This window comes from Trichechus manatus, unplaced genomic scaffold, assembly GCF_000243295.1.
Source record: "Trichechus manatus latirostris isolate Lorelei unplaced genomic scaffold, TriManLat1.0 scaffold00146, whole genome shotgun sequence".
In the NCBI taxonomy this organism is placed as follows: Eukaryota; Metazoa; Chordata; class Mammalia; order Sirenia; family Trichechidae; genus Trichechus; species Trichechus manatus.
This window is the reverse complement of record NW_004444082.1, coordinates 7044186-7065511: the sequence shown is the minus strand read 5'-3', so window position 1 is coordinate 7065511 and position 21326 is coordinate 7044186. Positions and strand designations below refer to the sequence as shown.

Genomic DNA, 21326 nt, shown 5'->3' with positions numbered 1-21326 from the left:
TCCCCACCGCCCTCCTCCTTCCAGGGCACCCTGCTGCACAGCCCCCATTTCAAATAACATGACACTCCTTTTCTTTCATCTGGTACCAGTCCTGAGCAGAAGTGGCCGGCAGCCTGCAAGTGGCACGTGGCTAAGAACATGAGCATCTTCAGAATTAGTTATTTGAAGCAGACAACTGGATAAAAAGGCTGGCGGTGCTCCCCATGCACGTCGTTACCCACACGTGGGCGTTCCCTCGGAGCGTGACCTGGGAGCAGGCGGCTCTTCACAGTCACCCAGCATACGCAGCATGTACGTGCCCGTGTAGAAGAGAAACTGCCCGGTCACCTGGGTGGCGTAGGACAGGAACCGCAGCACGCTCCTGGGAGGAGGAGACAAGGAGATGTGTCAGGCTGAGGGCCAGCTCTGTTCCCACCACCCTCTCTGAGCTCAGGATGCACAGACATTCACAGTGCTTCAGTGCGGGAGAAGCACTGATCTAATGCTCTAACGGCACACAGGTCACCTGGTATCGTGATACTGTGCAGGCGCCAATCCACTAAGGCGCCCAGATGATGTGATGCTGCTGCTCCAGGGTCATCCTTTAAGCAGCATGGCTTCTACGCCACTTCCAAATCTGGCCTGACTGTTGTTCGTGCAGGGAGCTCTAGGTGAGGTAGACCTCCACTACACAAATGGAATGCTATGGCTAGTACTTTGACTACTTGGTTGTTCCAGTGGCCTTGTTTGTTGTGTGACATTTGTTACTGACATCGATAAAGTCAGTGTGAAAGGAGAAGCCAGGCTAAAGGAAAGGGCAATGAGGGTATTCAAACTTCTTCCCAGGTTTGGCAGTAGTGCTACTTCAGACTAAAAAAATACCTTTAACTCAAATTCTTATTCTCTACCTAGTCCAAAGCTAAAGGATTTTACTCTGCTTTTTAAGGTTCCGTCACTTCTAAGTTAGTAGCGGGACAGCGATCAAGTGAGCCGTGGCTGAAGCTCCTACTGGGTCACTAGGCCGGGGAGGGCCAGCTGCCTGGCCTCAGGCTCTTGGCCACGCTGTCCTGGGGGCCTGCACCCACGACGGTTGCCTGTCCTTTGATGCAGACTCCCTCGCAGGCGGTGCTTTGGTTTTGGGGTTTCAGCGAATTCTGTGGCTGCTTGTGGACTGACTTTTATCTTTCAAGAAAGATTTTGCCAAGGCGGGGTTTTGGGGTGAGGTTTACTTTCTTCATTATACTGTCTAAGTTGTAACTCATGCCTCACTTTAAAAATTGAACAATAAAGCTGTTTTCCCCCATTTTAGCAAAAATAATCAATATTTCTACACTACATCAGTAACTGTTGTCTGAGCATTGCTACTAACGCTGCAAGTGGAATATGGAAGCTGCACAGAAGCCAAACGCCTGGCCAGCCTTGGGCAGGCAAGACCCGCGGAGCAGAGCAGCCTCCACCCCAAAGCCTTTTCCCTCCAGTACTCTCAGGGAAGCGGAGGGCGGCCCTATGGGGATGGCAGAGGAAGAGGAGGGCAGCCCTATGGGGACAGCAGAAGAAGGAACAGTGCCCTCAAAGAGAAACATTTTCAGGCAAGCCCTGGCCAGTGGGGATTTACAGACAGCGCTGGAACATAGCAGTTGCAAACTTTTTATAGTAGCTTCGAAGACCATCTCGTGCTGTCAGCCTCTCTCCTTCCATCCATTCCCGCTACAGAGAATTAGTTCTTCAGAGAATCAAGGGCGAATTTATTTAAGAACTGGAAGTAGATGTATTTAGAGCCTATGCAACCATAACAAATTTGGAAGTAACCTTCTCGTTTTAAAGATGATGAAACTGAAGCTCAGAGAAGCTGAGTAACTTGCCACCCAGCTGGTTGCTCAGGAGTAAGGCAGGTGTCCCTGTCAGACCAGGGTTCTCAAACATCCTGGATTGCTCACAGAGATCTAGGTACAAGTTGGGAGTCTGTTTTCTAAAGGCTCCCAGGTGATGCCCTGCAGACAGCCTGGCACCAGCCTCGGGGGCACTAGGGCACGACGTGCGGGAGGAGCACGGCAGGGCCACGCTACCAGCAGGGGCAAGTTAGCAGTACTGCTGCAAGTACACGTGAAAGAGTCCACGGTGGTGGGCGTGGCTGCACTACACATCGGGCCAGACTCTCCAGGGTCTGGTCTTAGCTGCTGTTGCTCACAGTTCATGTTTTAAAGTGTGCAGCTCTAGTTTTTAAAAGGAATTTGGTTCTTCTTTGTATTTATTATGTGGTTTTTGTTTCCATTTAGTATTTAATGGTCTTTGGAGAAAAAAATATTATATTTTGGCTCAAGATAAGACTTTCTGTTTTTTGAAATAAGTCTGTGGCATGAAGTTAAACTGTTCTAAGACAACACAAAATAGAGTGTATTTAAACAACAACAAGTTAGAGCAGACCTCAGGCTCTGTGCCCAGGGAGCAAAGGAGTAAGCTGGGAGCAGCCATCCTGCTCTGTGACCTTGAGCTGTCGTGAGGCCCCTGTGGGTGACTCCTGTGAAGTCCCTTACCTCAGCAGGGCCTTGGCACTGGTACACCGGATGTTGTAGGACACAGAATACATCTCATACATGGTGGCCTTCACACTGAGGCTGCCGATGAAGTCCCTGGGGTTCAGCTTGTATAAGTCGAAGGTGAGTCTCGCTATTCCCGATTTCTTTGGCTGCTGGTAAGCTGGAGCATACTTACTGCCCTGTTGTAATGAAGGCATAAATAGACTTTAGGAGTGTTCCTAACTATGGCATTTATATCTTGTAATTCTGTTTTTACGTTAGTTTCAGACTCTTGTAAAAGTTTAAAATCTGTTAGCAACTAGTCTGCTAATTATCTGAGTAAAGTTTTTAGCAGAACAGTATCCTTATACCACTTTGATGTTCAAAAGGTCCCAGGGTGGTGCAAACAGTTTGCTCTCGGCTATGAACCGGAAGTTTGGCAGTTGGAATTAACCTAGCAGCACCTCGAAAGAAAGCCCCGGTGCAGTGCGATGGATTGCTTTTGTGTGGCCTTTCTCGGCATGGTCTTGTAACTCCCACCCAAGTGATTAGGTGGGACTATGCAAATAAGGTAATTGTGGCCCACAATTGTGGTCAGTTTTGCCATCCCACTAGGCTTGAAAGAGAGCCAATTCCAGAGCAAGAAAGAGGATCTCACCACCACCAAGGAAGAAGAACCAGGAGTAGAGCATGTCCCTTGGACCTGGGATTCCTGTGCTGAGACCCTCCTAGACCCAGGAGACAGAGAGAGAGCTGTAACTCTAAAGATGGCAAGACGGCAAGAAGCAGCAACAGAAAATTAGCAGCAGCAGAGGCAGCAGAACCAGGAGACTGACAGGAGACGAGCAGGATGGTGTGGTCAGCTTCCGAGCCCATGGAGTGAGAAAGCTGAGTGTCTTTGGGCAGGAGGCTGGCTGGCAGAGTAGGGTGCCTCTTGGCACTTGGTGGAACTAGGTTTTCCAATCCATGGAGCTAGAGCTCAGCGCCTAGGCCGAGGCTTACTAGCTGAGTAGCGTACCTCTGAGCACTTACTGGCAGAGCTAAAAGGGCTTTGTAATACTTGACAGAGCAGGGCAGAGGTCAAGGGGCCTGAGAGAGGTATGCCTGTGGGCACAGCTGAGAAGAGGCTATCCTGATGGAAGAACTGTATCCTGAGTGTTCCTGAACCTGAATTATAAGCTGTTACTTGCCTAATAAACCCCATAACTGTCAGTATGGTCTATGAGTTCTGTGTGGCCATTGCAATGAATTATCAAACTCAACAGAGAAGTAGAGAGTGCTGTGGGATGACTGGTGTCAGAGTTGGTAAAGATGGTGGAGAGAGGAGGCATGTCTGTTCTCTGCCTCATAGGAATCAGCCTTGGGCTGTTGGTCTTGGTCCTCCTTGCCCCTTGTGAAGTTAGAGGAGAGGAGGTCAGACATTGCCCCCAGGCAGTTTTCACACCTGGTGATCTGCTTCCATATACATTACAGCCAAGAAAACCCTATGGAGCAGTTCTACTCTATAACACACGAGGTTGCCATCGAGTTGATTCCGACGGGTTTGGTGTGGTTTGGTCTGTCCAAATTAAATAATGAAGTATCTGCCCTTTCGCACTTTCAGTTTAGTGACTCAGGATGAGTCTGATCTGGCTTTGGGCCTGGATTTTAGGGTAACACTGTGCGGTCAATGTTGTGCTATGGATACATGGTGTTGAGACTCACTCTCCCTGGTAACTTAAAGCTACAATGTTACTTGATGGACATGGATGGTCTCATCTTATGACTACAACACAATAACACCTTCAGAGAAGCTGTTTCCATTACACAAGTGGAACTAGGCAGAAAGTACCAGAATCACATGGCTGAAGTAAGGGGTAGAATTAGAACCTTCCCAGTGCTTCCCCACAGCCACATGTTCTGTTTTCTAGTAACTGCCCTGGATGGAAGCTGACTTCTTGGGAACACTAATACCATTTGCTTACAGTATCCACTCTTAGTCTACCCAAAACATCAGCTGATCCTTGAGATTGGGAGGGGTAAGGCAGAGACCCCTGAAAATCCTTAGATTTATAAATAACACTGTAACACAATCTTTACCACAAAGAGCTTTAAAAAAAGACGAAGAGAACAAAGCAGTCCCAAAGTGTAGGAGCTGCTCCTCCTAAGTAGTTTACTCCACACACTAACCTTGCAGTATTCAGAATTCAAATTTAGACAATTAATTGATTTACTACATCTCAAGAACCTCTGAAATTGGAAGCAGTTGACATTGTGAATGTTAACTTCATTAATGACAATAATCTAATATAGTTGAAGTTAAAACATAAGCTCTCTTAAAAGAACACAAGTCCTTTTTATTGCAGCCACTCTTCTTTAATTCCATAGACCATAAAACATTTAGATGTCTATTGCACCCTTTTGGTCCATTGGGCCAAAGAGACCCAATGTCTAATGCACATGAGGCCCTGCTGCCTTTTTAGGGTGTACAACTATCCATCATTTAGGAAGCATTATTTTTAAAAGTTAAGATGATCAGCCCCTATGGAAAAGAGTTTGGTGGTTCCTCAAAATGTTAAATGTAGAACTACCGTATGACCCAGCAAGGCCCAAGTCCGTGAATTGGGGAAAAGACAGTCTCTTTAACAAATGGTACTGGCATAACTTGATATCCATCTGCAAAAAACTGACCATACCTCACACCATGCACAAAAACTAACTCAAAATGGATCAAAGACTTAAATATAAAATTGAAAACCATAAAGATCATGGAAGAAAAAATAGGGACAATGCTAGGGGCCCTAACACATGGCATAAACAGAATACGAACAATGAACAAGCACCAGAAGAGAGACTAGATAACTGGGAGCTCCTAAAAATCAAACACTTATGCTCATCAAAAGACTTCACCAAAAGAGTCAAAAGACAACCTACAGAATGTGAAAAAATTTTTGGCTATGACAAATCCGATCAGCATCTAATCTCTAAAATCTACAAGACACTGCAAAACCTCAACAACAAAAAGACAAATAACCCAATTAAAAAATGAGCAAAGGATATGAATAGGCACTTCGCCAAAGAAGACATTCAGGCAGCTAACAGACACATGAAGAAATGCTCACAATCATTAGCCATTAGAGAAATGCAAATGAAAACTACAATGAGATACTATCTTACCCCAACAGGGCTAGCATTAATCCAAAAACCACAAAATCATAAATGCTGGAGAGGTTGTGGAGAGACTGGAACACTTATACACTGTTGGTGGGAATGTAAAATGGTACAACCATTTTGGAAATTGATTTAGCGCTTTCTTAAAAAGCTAGAAATAGAAGTACTATATGATCCAGCAATCCCGCTCCTTTGGAATATATCCTAGAGAAATAAGAGCTGTCACACAAATAGATATATGCACACCCATGTTAACTGCAGCACTGTTCACGATAGCAAAAAGACGGAAACAACCTAGGTGCCCATCAACAGACGAATGGATAAACAAATTATGGTATATCTACATAATGGAATACTACACAACAATAAAGAACAACGATGAAGCCGTGAAACATCTTATAACATGGAGGAATCTGGAGGGCATTATGCTGAGTGAATTTAGTCAGTCACAGAAGGACAAATATTGTATCAGACCACTATTATAAGAACTCAAGAAAAGGTTTAAACACAGAAGAAAACATTCTTTGATGGTTACGAGGGTGGGGAGGGAGGGTGAGGTGTATTCACTAACTAGATAGTAGATAAGAATTATCTTAGGTGAAGGGAAGGACAGCACACACTACAGGGGAAGTCAGCACAACTGGACTAAACCAAAGCTAAGAAGTTTCCTGAATACAATCAAACACTTTGAGGAACAGAGTAGCAGGGGTAGAGGTCTGGGGACCATAGTTTCAGGAGACATCTATGTCAATAGGCATAACAAAGTTTATTAAGAAAATGTTCTGCATCCTACTTTGGTGAGTGGCGTCTGGGGTCTTAAAAGCTAGCAAGTGGCCATCTAAGACGCATCGATTGGTCCCAACCACCTGGAGTAAAGGAGAATGAAGAACACCAAAGACACAAGGAAAGTATTAGCCCAAGAGACAGAAAGGGCCGCATAAACCATATGACCCAAAAATTCCATTCCTAGGTATATATGCAAAAGACTTGAAAACAGGAATGCAAATAGATACTTGTACCCCAGCGTTCATTGCAGCATTATTCACAAATAAGTAAAAGCGGAAACAACCCAAGTTTCTATTAACAGATGAATGGGTAAATAAAATGTAGTATATCCATAAAATGTAATATTATTCAGCCATAAAAAGAAATGAAACTTTGATATATGCTACAACATGGATGAACCTTGAAAACATTATGCTGAATGAAATAAGTCAGACACAAAAGGACAAATACTGGATGATTATACTTACATAAGGTATCTAGAATGGGGATATTCATAGAGATAGAAAGTAGAATAGAAGTTTCCAGGGACTAAGGGGAAAAGGAAATGGGGCATCATTGCTTAATGGATACAGAGTTTCTGTCTGGGATGATGACAAATTTCTAGAAATAGACAGTAGTGGTGGTTATACAACATTGTGGATGCTACTGAACTGTACACTTAGAAATGATTAAAATGGCAAATTTTATGTTATATATATTTTACCTCAATAAAAAAATAAAGATAAAAGAAAAAATTGAGATGACAAGAATTCAAGGGGGTTTTCACCTATAAGCCTGTCTTGTCCAACTCTTTTTCATTGCCTCACGTTTCTTTCTGACTTTTGAATTTTTATCTTACTTCCCCTAAGTGTCTTCATTAAGTCTCGGTCTTAAATCAAGGTGAAGATGCCTTCATAAAATCAATCCACTCATGACCTAGCATCTGAGCATGTGGATTTCTATATCCACTAAATGTTAAGGAAGAAGGAAATGATTCCTCCCCTACCCTCTTCCCTAAGTTCCTAAAGAGCTATTTCCTTGCAGGCTTTAAAAGGTGTTTAGACTAAAGAAGGGAGACATCTGGTGGTTACTCCTTGGTTGAAGTTCTTGTCCAACTCAAACAGAATGGGCCACAGGGATAAAAGTGCCTGCCATTTCTGTCCTAAAAAAGGAAGAAGGTTGAAAAGTGTAAAACAGAAGACTTCCTACACAGGTTTTTATCCGCTGTCCAGTTAGGAAATGTGTAGCTTTAGAGGCTTTTCTGGCAAGTCTAGAACCTAAACTCATATCTCAACTAGGCTGATATCAGACTGAGAAGGCTGTAACAGTCACACCACAGCATTATCCTTCTCAATCAGCTAAGTATCCTGGTGGTCCACTCCACTCTGGGGAGCTTATACATATTGCATCTTAACCAATTCCTAACCCAGGTCTGTGTTCAGAGGGTCTCATTTATAAAAACAAACATACGAAAAACATCCTTCCCTCTGAATTACCGCAAATTTAATGGTTTAAAACAACACTATTCTCTTACAGTTCTGGAGGTCAGAAGTCCAAAATTGGTCTCCCTGGCTCACGGCCCTTCCTCACATAACTGCTCTCTGCTTCTTTCTCTCACCCTACCTGCTGCCTCCCTCTTATAAGGACCCTTGTGATTACACTGGGCCCACCGGGATAATCTAGGATAATCTCCTCATCTCAAGGTCCTTAACTTAATTCATCTCTGCAAAGCATGTTAGGTAACATATTCACAGGTTCTGGGGACTAGGATGTCTGTGGGGCCATTATTTAGCCAACCAGACCAAACCAAATCCGTTACTATTGGGTCGATTCTAACTCATAGCGACCATAGGACAGAGGAGAACTGCCCCATAGGGTTTCCAAAGAGCGACTGGTGGATTCGAACTGCCAGCCTTTTCGTTAGCAGCCAAGCTCTTAACCACTGTGCCACCAGGGCTCCATTTAGCCAACCACCCCTTCCTTAAACAAAGACTGTCTTATAAAAGACTCATCTAATTCACTCCACTGGTTCCCCATCTACAGGCATGGTCTCCTCACCTGCTACAAAAATAGAATTTTATTTTAAATTTTGTGCTTTTATAATTGATCTGTAATTGTTTTTATTCCAGTTAGAAAAATGATAAAATATTTGATATGTAGAGGAATATACATAGAACACATGAAAAATAAGGAATAATAAGATGATGGGTGTACCCACCACTCTACAGACAACAGAACATTATCAGTCCCTAGAGGCCCACGTACCTCTCCCAAATTACATCTCCCACCTCCCCTGAAGAGATGCCAGCATATAAACATATACCATTCTCTGTTTTCTTTGTTTTTATCACACATGTATCTCAAATGTTATATTACTAATTTTGTATATTTTTGAATTATATATAAATGGTTAATGCAGACGTTCTCAAAGTGTAGTCTGGAGACAGCTGGGGGCTCCCAAGACCCTTTCAGGAAGTTGAGATGTCAAAACAATTTTCATAATAAAAACTAATGCATAATTTGCCTTTTCTGGCTCTCATTCTCTCAGGAGCCTGCTGTGAAGTTTTCCACCATACGTTAGGGAAATCTGCATAACTCAGTGAATCAATATTTCCAAAATAACCAGTTGTCATGGATTGAACTACGTCCCCCCAAAATATGTATCAACTTGGTTAGGCCATGATTCCCGGTATTGTGTGGTTATCCTCCATTTTGTGATTGTAATTTTATGTTAAAGAGGATTAGGGTGGGATTGTAACACCCTTACTAAGGTCACATCCCTGAGCCAATGTAAAGGGAGTTTCCCTGGGGTGTGGCCTGCACCACCTTTTATCTTACAAGAGATAAAAGGAAAGGGAAGCAAGCAGGGGTGGGGGGACCTCATACTACCAAGAAAGCAGCACCAGGAGCAGAGCGCGTCCTTTGGACCCAGGGTTCCTGCGCGGAGAAGCTTGGAACACGCTGCATAAGCTCAATTACCATCATTGCTTCCCACCATTACGACCCCTGCTTCTCCTCATAATATTTTCTTTTTGTTATTCTTCCTCCCTCCTCCTATTCCAGTAAGATTGACTAAAGTTTCTCCTTGGAGGGTGGCAGAACAAATTGATACCCCTCAAGGACCAGGATTAACTCATCTGCGAAGTGACAATCATGACTAACAGTGCCAGATAAACTTCAAGCATTGCCAGTAAGAAGTTAGATCATCTGGGACGTGCAGAATGTGACCACCACAAAGAGACATTATAATCCTGTCCGTTTAAAACCTGCACCCAGTCTCCAGTCGGGGAGACAGGTCTTCTGGAGGAGCTCATTCCCCTCTGTCTCCTGTATATCAACATACAGTAAAACCCTCTTTCTGCTCACCTCCTCCCTGTCTCAGTATTGGCTTTTGTGGCAGGCGGCTCAAATCCACAATTTGCAGTAACAAGCTCCTAGACCAGGGGCCTTCTCCAGAGCCAACAGAGAACGTCTTCCCCTGGAGCTTACTCCCTGAATTTGGACTTCTGGCCTACTAGACTGTGAGAAAATAAATTCCTCTTTCTTAAAGCCATTGACTTGTGGTATTTCTGTTGTAGCAGCACTAGATGACTATGACACCAGTGCATGATGTTTCAAAAGCATCTCAGGGTAAAAGTCTCACTCTACATGCAAGATGGACTAAGCTGGATTTTGGTGTAACAGAAGAGGAAACACATTGACATGGCTTCTGGTTCCACATTGCAGCTAGCTTTTATGGAACTAACAGTTGTTGAATTTTGATACAGTACCAAAGAAGAATATCCACAATTATCTGAAAAGCTTATATTAAAATATTGCTCTATTTGCCAACTGTGTGAGCTGGATTTTCTTCATACACTTCATCCAAGACAACATACTGCAAACAGACGAATGTGGAAACAGATAAGAGAATCTAGCCGTCTTCCATTAAGCTAGGCATTAAAGAGATTTTCAGAAATGTAAAACAACGTCACGCTTTTCACTGATTTTTTTTTTGTTTAGGAAAATGTTACTTTTCATTAAAATATGTTATTTATGTTAACGTATATTCAGTTGTTATTTTAATTAATTAATATTTTTTAAAATTCTGAATTTTAATTTTTAATATGATAGCTGTATCTATAGCAGGATTTCTCAACCTCAGAACATTGACGTTTGGGGCCGGATACCTCTTTGTTGTGGGGGCTGACTTGTGTATTATACGATGTTTAGCAGCATTTCTGGTCTCTACCCACTAAATGCCAGTAGCACCCCCTGTCCACAGTTGTAACGAGCAAAAATATCTTCAGACATTGCCTCGTATCCCCCAGGGGGCAAAATTGAACCCAGCTGAGAACCACTGATTTATTGATATCTATAGATTCTATTGATATAACACACATAAACAAGGATGTGCTTCAACTCTGTGATACAGGCAAATTGTTCTAAATGGCTCTTGGTGGGAGTAGAAGAGAGTTTGTTGTTCCATACCTTAAAAATGGAAAAAATAGAAAAGCTTAACAGTACCAAATCTGATGGTGTAAAATGGTATTGTATTATGGTTTTCCTTTTTTTTAATAATTTACTTTATTTTTTGTTGTTGTTGAGAATATACACCGCAAAATACAGACCAGTTAAACCGTTTCTACATGTACAATATAGTGACATTGCTTACATTCTTCAAGTTTTACCACCATTGTCACTTTCCTTTTCTGAGGTGTTCCTCCCCCATTAACATAAACTCATTGCCCTCAAAGATTCCTATCTAATCTTTCAAGTTGCTGTTGTCAATTTGATCCCATATAGATAGTTCTTAAAAGAACATAATGCTCAAGGCAGACATCCTTTACTAGTTAAGCTAAACTATTGTTTGGTTTTAAGAAGACTTCAGGGGATGTTTTTGGTTTAAGATTTAAAGATTATCTCGGGGCAATAATTTCAGGGGTTCCTTCACCCTCCATGGCTCCAGAAAATCTGAATTCCATGAAAATTTGAAATTCTGTTCTGCATTTTTCCCCTTTTGATCAAGATTCTTCTATAGAATCTTTGATCAAAATTTTCAGTAATAGTAGCCGGGCACTATCCAGTTCTGGTCTCATGGCAAAGGAGGCAGTTGTTCATGGAGGCAATTAGCCATGCATTCCATTTCCTTCTCCTATTCTTGACTCTCCTTCTTCCCCTGTTGCTCCAGGAAAATAGACACCAATTGTTGTGCCTTGCATGGCTGCTTGCAAGCTTTTAAGACCACAGGCACTACACAACAAAGTAGGAGGTAGAACAGAAGCAGTAAACATGTTACTAGGCCAGTTAACTGGGATGTCCCCTGAAACCATGACTGTAAACCTCCAAACCAAGGAACCGAATCCCATAAGGTGTTTCGTTGTACATAGGGAGCCTCAGCAGCTACTCTTTGTTGTTGTTGTAAATATGTCTATCACACAACTTTTGCCAATTCAGCTTTTTACATGTATTCAACTTATTCACAACACTTAGAATAATCAGCCATGCAAACCTACCCTTAATCAATTTGACTTTTCCGTCACTGTAAACTGAAACTCAGTATTCCATAAGCAATAATACCCCTTTTCCCCCTCCCTCCCAACCCTGGTAACCACTAATAAAATTTGGCCCCTGTATATTTGCCTTTTCTTGTCTTTTTATGTAAGTGAGGTCATACAATATTTGTCCTTTTGTGGTTGACTTATTTCACTCAGCATAATGTCTTCAAGCTCCATTCATATTGTAACATGTATTAAGACTTCATTTCTCTTAATGGCTGAGTAGTATTCCATTGTGTGTATGTACCACATTCTGTTTATCAGTTCATCTGAGTATTGTGGTCTTCTCTAATCACCAATAAGTTGTCCATCTTCCCCTTGTTTTATTGTCTGTTCTGGAGATGTTTGTCCCTGTCTTTTGCTCATTTGTGTGTGTGTGTGTTGGATTGTCTGTCATTTCCATCACCAACTTGTGTGAGACCTTTAAATTTTCTGAATACTAATCCTTTGCCAGGTTATGCTGCAAACACCTTCTCTATAAACTACAAGATAGTTTCCCATTCAACAATTTGTACACAGAATATTCCAAGACATTGGTCGCAGTACCCTCAATGTGTTAGCACTCTCCTCATATCCACCCTGTGTTCTCCAATACCTTTTGTTTGGCTTTCCTACCCCTTCCTGCTTTCTCATCTTTGCTTTTGGACAGATTTTGCCCTTTTGGTCTCATATAATTAACTGTTCTAAGGAGCTCATTCCTCTAAGGTGTTATTGTTTATTTTTTAGGCCTGTCTATTATTTGGCTGAAAGGTGGTCTCTGGGAATGTCTTCAGTTCTATGTTAGAAGGGTGTCTTAGGGCCAGAGTCTCGGGGGCTACTCCAGTCTCTATCAGACCAGTAAGTCTGGTCTTTTTTATGGATTTGAGTTTTGTGCTATCTATGTATCCATTGGTGCTCTCTATTAAGATCCTGGTCATAACAGTCAGTAGTTGTAGCCGGGGCACCGTCTAGTTCTTTGGGTCTCAGGGTCATGTAGGCTATGGTTTCTGTGGTCCATTAGTCCTTTAGACTAATTGCTCCCTTGAGTCTTTAGTTTTTTTCACTCTCCTTTGCTCCAGACTGGAAGAGACTGATAGTTGTATCTTAGATGGCTGCTCACAAGCTTTTAAGACCCCAGATGCTACTCACCAAAATAGGATGTAGAACATTGTCTTTATCAACTATGTTATGCCAATTGACATAGATGTCCTCCAAGTCTAGTCCTTAGCCTTTAAGCCTAGTAACTTCACCCGCAAGGTGTTTGGTTATGTCTAGGAAGTTTCCATGACTATGCCCCTTGTGTGTTCTATTGTCTGTTTTAATTTACTTGCAGCATCTATAAATGTGTATGTAGTAATGTTCTCAACATTGCACCCTCCCACTCCTCTTCAGCATACCTCTCTACCTATATATCCATTGGTAGATTTGTTAATACTATTGTTGTAGGGTTGTCTATGTTACAGTAATTACCGTGATTGCTCTTCATTCTTGCGTTCCTCTCAGTGCCTTCCTTTGCCTTGGTCTTGTTGCGCTGACCTCCCCCCTATTGTGTAATATCTTTCCCTTCACCAGTATTAACATGGTTCTTTCTAGTTGGTGATTTTTCCTCCTTCACCCTACCACCTGTGGTAACCATCAAAGAATTTGTGTATGTGTATGTGTGTGTGTAACCCTATTATTGATTTTTTATAGTAGTGATCTCACACAATATTTGTATTTTTGTGATTGACTTATTTGTCCTCCAACTTCATCCATGTTGTGAGATGTTTCGAGGATTCATCATTGTTCTTTTTCATTGAGTAGTATCCCATTGTGTGTATATACCACAGTTTATCTATTTATCTATTGATGGGCACTTAGGTTGTTTCCATCTTTTTACTATTGTGAATAATGCTGCAATGAACATGGGAGTGCATGTGTCTATTTATGTCATGGCTCTTATTTCCCTGGGGTATATACCTAGGTGTGGGATTGCTGGATCATATGATATTTCTATTTCTAGCTTTTTAAGGAAGCGCCACACATTTTTCCATAGTGGCTATACCATTTTACATTCCCACCAGCAGTGTATAAGAGTTCCAATCTTCCCACAACCTTGTCAGCATTTGTTGTTTTTTTTTTTTTTTTTTTGGTTAGTGCTATTATTGTTGGAGTGAGATGGTATCTCGTAGTTTTGATTGGCATCTCTCTGATGGCTAATGATTGTGAGAATTTCTTCATGTGTTTGTTTGTAGCCTGAATGTTTTCTTTGAAGAAGTGTCTATTCATATCTTTTGCCCATTTTTTATTTTTTCCCATACAAAAATTTATACATACATTGTTATGTGACTCTAATTGCTCTCCCCATACTGTGACAGCACACTCCTCCTTCCACCCTGATTCCCCATGTCCATTCAACCAGCTCCTAACCCTCTCTGCCTTCCCATCTCACCTCTGGACAGAAGCTGCCCGTTTAGTCTCTTGTATCTACTTGAGCTAAGAGGCACACTCCTCACCAGTATCACTTAATATCCCATAGTCCAGTCCAATCCCCGTCTGAAGAGTTGGCCTCGGAAACTGTTTTAGTTCTGTTGTCCATTTTTAATTGGATTGTTTTTCTTTTTGTTGTTGAGGTGTTGATATTTTCTATAAATTTTAGAGATTAGCCCCTTGTTGGGTATGTTGTAGCCAAATTTTTTTTCCCAGTCTATGTTTCTCTTTTTACTCTTTTGGAGAAGTCTTTTGTTGAGCATAGATGTTTAATTTTTAGGAGGCCTCGTTCTGCTGTTTGTGCATTTTTAATTACGTTTAGTATATTATTTATGCCCCGTATTAGGGCTCCTAGCATTGTCCCTATTTTTTCTTCTGTGATATTTATAGTTTTAGGTTTTATGTTTAGATCTTTGATCCATTTTGAGTTGGGTTTTGTATATGGGGTGAGGTATGGGTCTTATTTTTCATTTTTCTACAGATAGGTATCCAGTTTTGCCTGCATCATTTGTTAAAGAGACAGTCTCTTCCCCATTTGATGGACTTTGGACTTTTTTTGAAGGTCATCTGTCCATAGGTGGATGAATTTATTTCTGAGTTCTCAAATTCTGTTTCATTAGTCTATGTGTCTGTCATTGTACCAGTACCAGGCTGTTTTGACTACCGTGGCTATATAGTAGGTTCTGAGATCAGGAAGTGTGAGTTGAACAGAATTCCTAATGGACTTGAATTTATAATTTTTATTTAATGGTCTGTGCATTGTGTCTTGTTTCTTAAAAATAAAACAAAACAAAAGTTCTTCCCTATCCTGAGGATGCCAAGTGGACATATATCAGATCTCCTTAGTCATGGCTCTGACTTCCATTGTGTTTTCCATCTCTGTCTTTTGTGTTACACCATGGGCGCCTTCCACAGACATATCCTCTAGGCCTGTGATTATTTCTTCGGTTCTGTCTAACCTGAGTCTCCATTTATTTTATTTCAGTTGCTATATTTTTCATTTCCAGAAATTCCATTTGATTATTTAAAGCCTGCCTAGCCCTTATTGATTACCTCTTGTTCCTTCCTACTTATGATTTCTTTGAACATTTAAAAATATTTCATATTCTGTATCTGATCATTTTAATATCTGAGGTCTTTGCAGGTCTGACTTTCTTCCTGTTTACTCTCACATATAGTGCCATGAGTCTCATGTTTTGTGTTTTGATTGTGAACTCACATTTTTTGGAACTTTAGGTATGGAAATCCTTTGAGGCCTGGTTGAATGTTCATCCAGAGCTCATGGTCCTTTGCTCTTGCTGGCTAACTGGGGCACTATCACCCCTGAATCCTTAGGACTTGGGGGAGGGACTAGTTGAGTAAAGAGAACTCAGTGAGTAAAATCTTTCCACCGGCACTCTTCCCCAGATCTCTTTAAACTAAATTCTTAGGTTGAGTGTTTTTTAACTCAGCTGTCCCTAAAACCTCATGAGGGTGGTTTGAGGCTACATATTATCTGAGGAGACCCTGACGGTTCCCTGACCTCCACTGCGTTTCAGCCACAGACTGCATCTCCTGTCCCCAAGCACCCACTGAAGCTGGCCACTAAGGCTCAGTGGGGGCCCACAGGTGGGCTGCAGCTTCAGTGCCTGCTTCCTCTCTGGACCCTGCCTCCCAGAAAAATCTTTGACCTCTGAGAATTTCCCTTTCTTGAAGGCTCAGCTAGGCATGGGAAAGATGTTTTAATATTTTGCTTTACATTTTTAAGTGTTTTTTAGTGGGAGAATTTTTTAAGGTATATAATCAATAGTTTTCCCAGACATAGAAGACTGCATTTTATGTCTTTGCTTTTCTAAACCACTGTATTTACACACAAACACACACACACACACACACACACACACACACACACACACACTGTCCTTAACGTTATTGGTTGTGTTAACTTCTCTGGCCTCCTAAGGGCAGGTACAGTGATTAGTCACCAGGCCACATCTTCACACTTTAAAAGGATCTGTAGCTACTCACTGTCTGAAGCTTGTCCCTCAAAATTATTTGCTTTAAATCATACAGGCCAAGTTTACAGAGGTACTAAGCTTCCTAGAAATACTTATAAGAATCACTTTGAGAATAGTAGTCCAGTTATTAGATTAATGCAAGGTAGATATTTAGAGAGTGGGCAAGTCAGCACCACAGTAGGGAGCACACCTTTGCAGGTAAAATGCTTGTTTGGATAACTGTGTTTTTGCTTACCGGGGTCCACTTCTGTCCTTTTTCCAAGATCATGAAATGTGTGTTGTCTTGTAAGTTCTGAAAGAACTCTTCTGTATCCACCATGGTGCCATCTTCCTCCAGCACCAAAGTGACCAGCCCAGCAGTGATAACGAGGGCATCCAGGGTCTAGATATGCATCAGAGAAAAGAGATGAAGCAAGATATTTCCATTTGACCGTTCGATGATATTTTTTAGGTTAGAGTTTTAAAAAGTGTTGGCTGATTTTGATAAAATGTGAATGGTTAAGATACACCTTAGTTGGTATTTATAGTTCAGTCTTATGCTTGGAAAAAGAGAAGTTAAGATTTTTGAAGGACTTACCTTCTTAAGGGATTTTCATGACATAAGTGATTAAACTGAATAACATTTATAATTTCAAAAATTGCTAACTTCACAAATACGAAGAGTCACCCTGTAGGCGTGATTCCTGAAGGGCATTGTCTCCTGGGGCATATCTGAATGCTCCCGTGCTGCGGAGACTGCACTTGCATGCTCACTTCTTGTTTCCATAGCTACTTTACCGAAGTTATGCTTCGCTGAGAGGCTGTGATCCTTCTTCATCTGGAGATCTGAGACACAGTTTTGGATTAAGGACTATTCTTCCCTGGGCTTTATAACCAAAAACAAATTTCCAAAGTTTCCTGCTTCCCTATATTCTCTATTATGAAAGAAACCAAGCGACATGGTCCATTGCTGGCTACGTTTAAGGGTTTTGTCTCTGTGCCTGTCTTTCATGGGATAGAGAGGCAATAATGTCTCCTCGGACCACTGAGAAACGGCTGCCCTGACTCTCAGAGGCAAGGAGACGGTCTAATAAGTTGGACATGCTGTTTTTCTGGACTTTTCTGTCTTTGCATTGGCTCAGGACTTGTGGCCTCGGCCCTCTGAGTTCTGGGACCTTCTGAGGACTGGTGGGACATGCACCTTGCTGATGAGCTCCTTCAGGCTGCTGGCCATCACCCCCCGCCGGCTGCTCCTGTCATGGTTTGAGACCCGGAAAGGACGAGCCGGATGCGTGATGGGAGTCAACAGGACCTTCTTTGTCTGTGATCCCATAAATGTCAGGGGCCTGAAATGGAGAAGAATAAAAGCCAACTTAGACAGTGCTTTTAGAAAGAGTCTTTAAAGAGAGGGTTGATGTGCGCAGGAATAATGCAATTTTAATATTTACATCCAAAAGAAAACAAAAATCCTCAACAAGTAATACATCAAGTTAAAAAGCACAACCACCAATACTCCTGTTTTACCCAGAATTTGAAGTCCTTGCAGTAACTATTTAAGAAGGAATGGTAAAGGCATAAAACTCAAAAAAGAAGAATTATATTCTGCAAACATCAGTTTTATATCTAAAAATTCCAAGAAAATGATTTACAGAGGCCGTGAAATACGTAAAGCAGAATAAGAAAACTAGGTACACGCACACACGCACAAACCACACACACACAGAGTTACATAATTGTACAATAAGACTAAGCCAGTATGGAATTCAAAGACCAGATCTTGGTTTCTATAGCAATAAACAAATTCTTTGAGATTAATTTAGGAAAAACTGGGAACAACAGAACCACTATAGCAACTGTTGTTGGAATAACAAGATGGAAGAGAACTTAAGGCCATATATCATAGGACATTTTGGAGTAAATTTTACATTTACCAAAGAATTAATTAAAAAATCTACTATAGAAAAGCACTAATGAAAAAAAACTGTAGCAAAATCAAAACACGACTTAGTTTTCAGAGGAAAAAATCCCCAACCCTTCATTTAAGTTTTGGTTACTTAGCAACTACAAAAAAAGCACTAAAATGGAGGATAAATGAGAAATAGGTGATAAGAGGCTTAATACTTCATATTATTTAACAAACACATATTTCATTTTATAAACATTCATCCACTCACATTACTCACTTCATCCTCAAAGAACCTGGGGACACAACAGTTCTATTTTTCTCAACTTATGGACGAGGGGACGTGGCCCAGGGAGCTGACACACAGCTGGACTCAGACCCCGCACTTGTGTACCTTTTAACATTATCCAGATGCCACACGCTAAGTAATCAGAGAATGAGAAAACTAATTGCACATTAGTAAGTATCTAAAGCTTTTGATAGCAGTTAAAGAAATGTGAGGCCACCTTTGACACACCACCACATGCTTTTCTAAATCAACAAGCAAGAAGTTATTTTTTAAAAATTTCAATGTGAGAGAACAGATGGACCTTGCTGGTGGCAGTATAAAGGGGTTCGATCTCTTTGGAGACTAGCAATGTGTAAAGAGTTTTTACACAGGAATATGAATTTTCTTATATTTAGAAAAGTATGCATAAAGAAATTATTCAAAATTATATAAATAGAAAATAGCAATGCTTAGTGCTTGTTTTGTGCCAGGGCACTTGACAATTGCATTACTAGCAACCTCTTAATCCTAACAACCCTGTAAGGTGCTATTAGTTGCACACTCTGGTGTCTCCAACACCTAGGACAGTGTCTATCAATTTTAGGTGCTCAGATATTTGTTGCATATTTGGATAAATATTTGTACAGTAACATTTAAGAGAATGAAACAAAGGGCTTTATACTTAGGATAAGGTTGCGTAGAAAATGCAAAATGAGGATAAGGTTGCGTAGAAAGTACAAAATGAAGAGATCTGTTTTCTGACACTTAAACAGTCAGTCTAGATTAACTATGAAGGCTAAAATTCTAGGGAATAACTATAGTTGTCATTAGGGGCCACCAAGTCGATTCTGACTCATAGCGACCCTATGTACAACAGAACAAAACACTGCCAAGTCCTGCGCCATCCTCAGAATCCTTTCTATGCTTGAGCCCGTTGTTACAGCCACTGTGTCATTCCATCTCTTTGAGGGTCTTCCTTTTTTTTCGCTGACCCTATATTTTACCAAGCATGATATCCTTCTCCAGGGACTGGTCCCTCCTGATAACATGTCCAAATTACGTGAGACAAAGTCTCGCCATCCTTGCTTCCAGTGAGCATTCTGGCTGTACTTCTTCCAAGACAGATTTCTTCTGGGAATCCATGGTATATTCAGTATTCTTTTGCAATACCACAATTCAAAGGCATAAATTCTTCTGCTTTCCTTAGTCATTGTCCAGCTTTCACATGCGTACGAGGCAATTGAAAATGCCATGGCTTGGTCAGGAACACCTTAGTCCTTAAAGTGACATCTTTGCTTTACAACATTTTAAAGAGATCTTTTGCAGCAGATTTGCCCAATTCAATGCGTTGTTTGATTTCTTGAGTGCTGCTTCCATGGCCATTGACTGTAGATCCTAGTAGAATGAAATCCTTGACAACTTCAATCTTTTCTCTGTTTATCATGATGTTGCTTATTGGTCCAATTGCGGGGGTTTTTGTTTTCTTTATGTTGAGGTGTAATCCATGGTGAAGGCTGTGGTCTTTGATCTTCATCAGTAAGTGCTTCAAGTCCTCTTCACTTTCAGCAAGCAAAGTTGTGTCATCTGCATATTGCAGGTTGTTAATGAGTCTTCCTCCAATTCTGATGCCCTGCTCTTCTTCATATTGTCCAGCTTCTCGGATTATTTGCCCAGCATACTGGTTGATAAATATGGTGAAAGGATACAACCCTCACGCACACCTTTCTTGACTTTAAACCACAGAGTATCCCCTTATTCCGTTCAAATGACTGCCTCTTGGGCTAAGTACAGGTTCCTCATGGGTACAATTACGTGTTCCGGAATTCCCATTCTTTACAATGTTATCTATAATTTGTTATGATCCACACAGTTGAATGCCTTGGCATAGTCAATAAAACACAGATAAACATCTTTCTGGTATTCTCTGCTTTCAGCTATGATCCATCTGACATCAGCAATGATATCCCTCATTCCATGTCCTTTTCTGAATCCAGCTTGAAATTCTGGCAGTTCCCTGTCGATGTACTGCTGCAACTGCTTTTGAATGATTTTCAGCAAAGTTTTACTTGCATGTGATATTAGTGATATTGTTTGATAATTTCTGCATTCTGTTGTATCATCTTTCTTTGCAATGGGTACAAATATGGATCTCTTCCAGTTGGTTGGCCAGGTAGCTGTCTTCCAAATATCTTGGCATAGATGAGTGAGCACTTCCAGTGCTGCATCTGTTTGTTGAAACATTTCAGTTGTTATTCTGTCAATTCCTGGAACCTTGATTTTTTGCCAATACCTTCAGTGCAGCTTGGACCTCTTCTTTCAGTACCATCAATTCTTGATCATATGCTACCTCCTGAAATGGCTGAATGTCGATGAGCTCTTTTTGGTACAGTGACTCTATATATTCCTTCCATCTTCTTTTCAAGCTTCTTGCATCGTTTAATATTTTCCCCGTAGAATCCTTCAATATTGAAACTCAAGGCTTGAATTTTTTCTTCAGTTCTTTCAGCTTGAAAAATGTCGAGTGTGTTCTTCCCCTTTGGTGTTCTATGTCTAGGTCTTTGCACATTTCATTATAATACTTTACTTTGTCTTCTCCAGCTGCCCTTTGACATCTTCTGTTCAGCTCTTTTACTTCATCATTTCTTCCTTTAGTTTTAGCTACTCTACATTCAAAAGCAACTTTTGGAGTCTCTTTTGACATCCATTTTGGTCTTTTCTTTCTTTCCTGGCTTTTTAATGACCTTTTGCTTTCTTCATGTATGATGTCCTTGATGTCATTCCACA

At 41.1% G+C, this 21326-nt stretch overlaps 1 protein-coding gene across 1 annotated transcript; it reads right to left on the bottom strand.

Annotated features, from left to right (window-relative positions):
• Positions 1–213: 213 nt before the first annotated feature.
• CIDEA (cell death inducing DFFA like effector a) lies at positions 214–17825 on the bottom strand. The gene is made up of 4 exons (XM_012558216.2): positions 17573–17825; positions 16628–16774; positions 2514–2695; positions 214–361 (listed from the first exon to the last, which is right to left on the bottom strand). Exons 1-4 carry the CDS (start codon positions 17702–17704, stop codon positions 214–216), a joined length of 609 nt encoding a protein of 202 aa, XP_012413670.1. The 5' UTR covers positions 17705–17825.
• Between the last annotated feature and the right edge of the window lie 3501 nt (positions 17826–21326).

Excerpts from the sequence above, each read along its gene's own strand:
- CIDEA (XM_012558216.2), bottom strand. The coding sequence starts at position 17,704 with ATGGGATCACAGACAAAGAAGGTCCTGTTGACTCCCATCACGCATCCG. Across the intron at positions 16,775-17,572 it reads TGAAGGAGCTCATCAGCAAG|ACCCTGGATGCCCTCGTTAT; the intron begins GTGCATGTCCCA and ends ATGCATATCTAG. Across the intron at positions 2,696-16,627 it reads AAGGACAGAAGTGGACCCCG|GGCAGTAAGTATGCTCCAGC; the intron begins GTAAGCAAAAAC and ends TCATTACAACAG.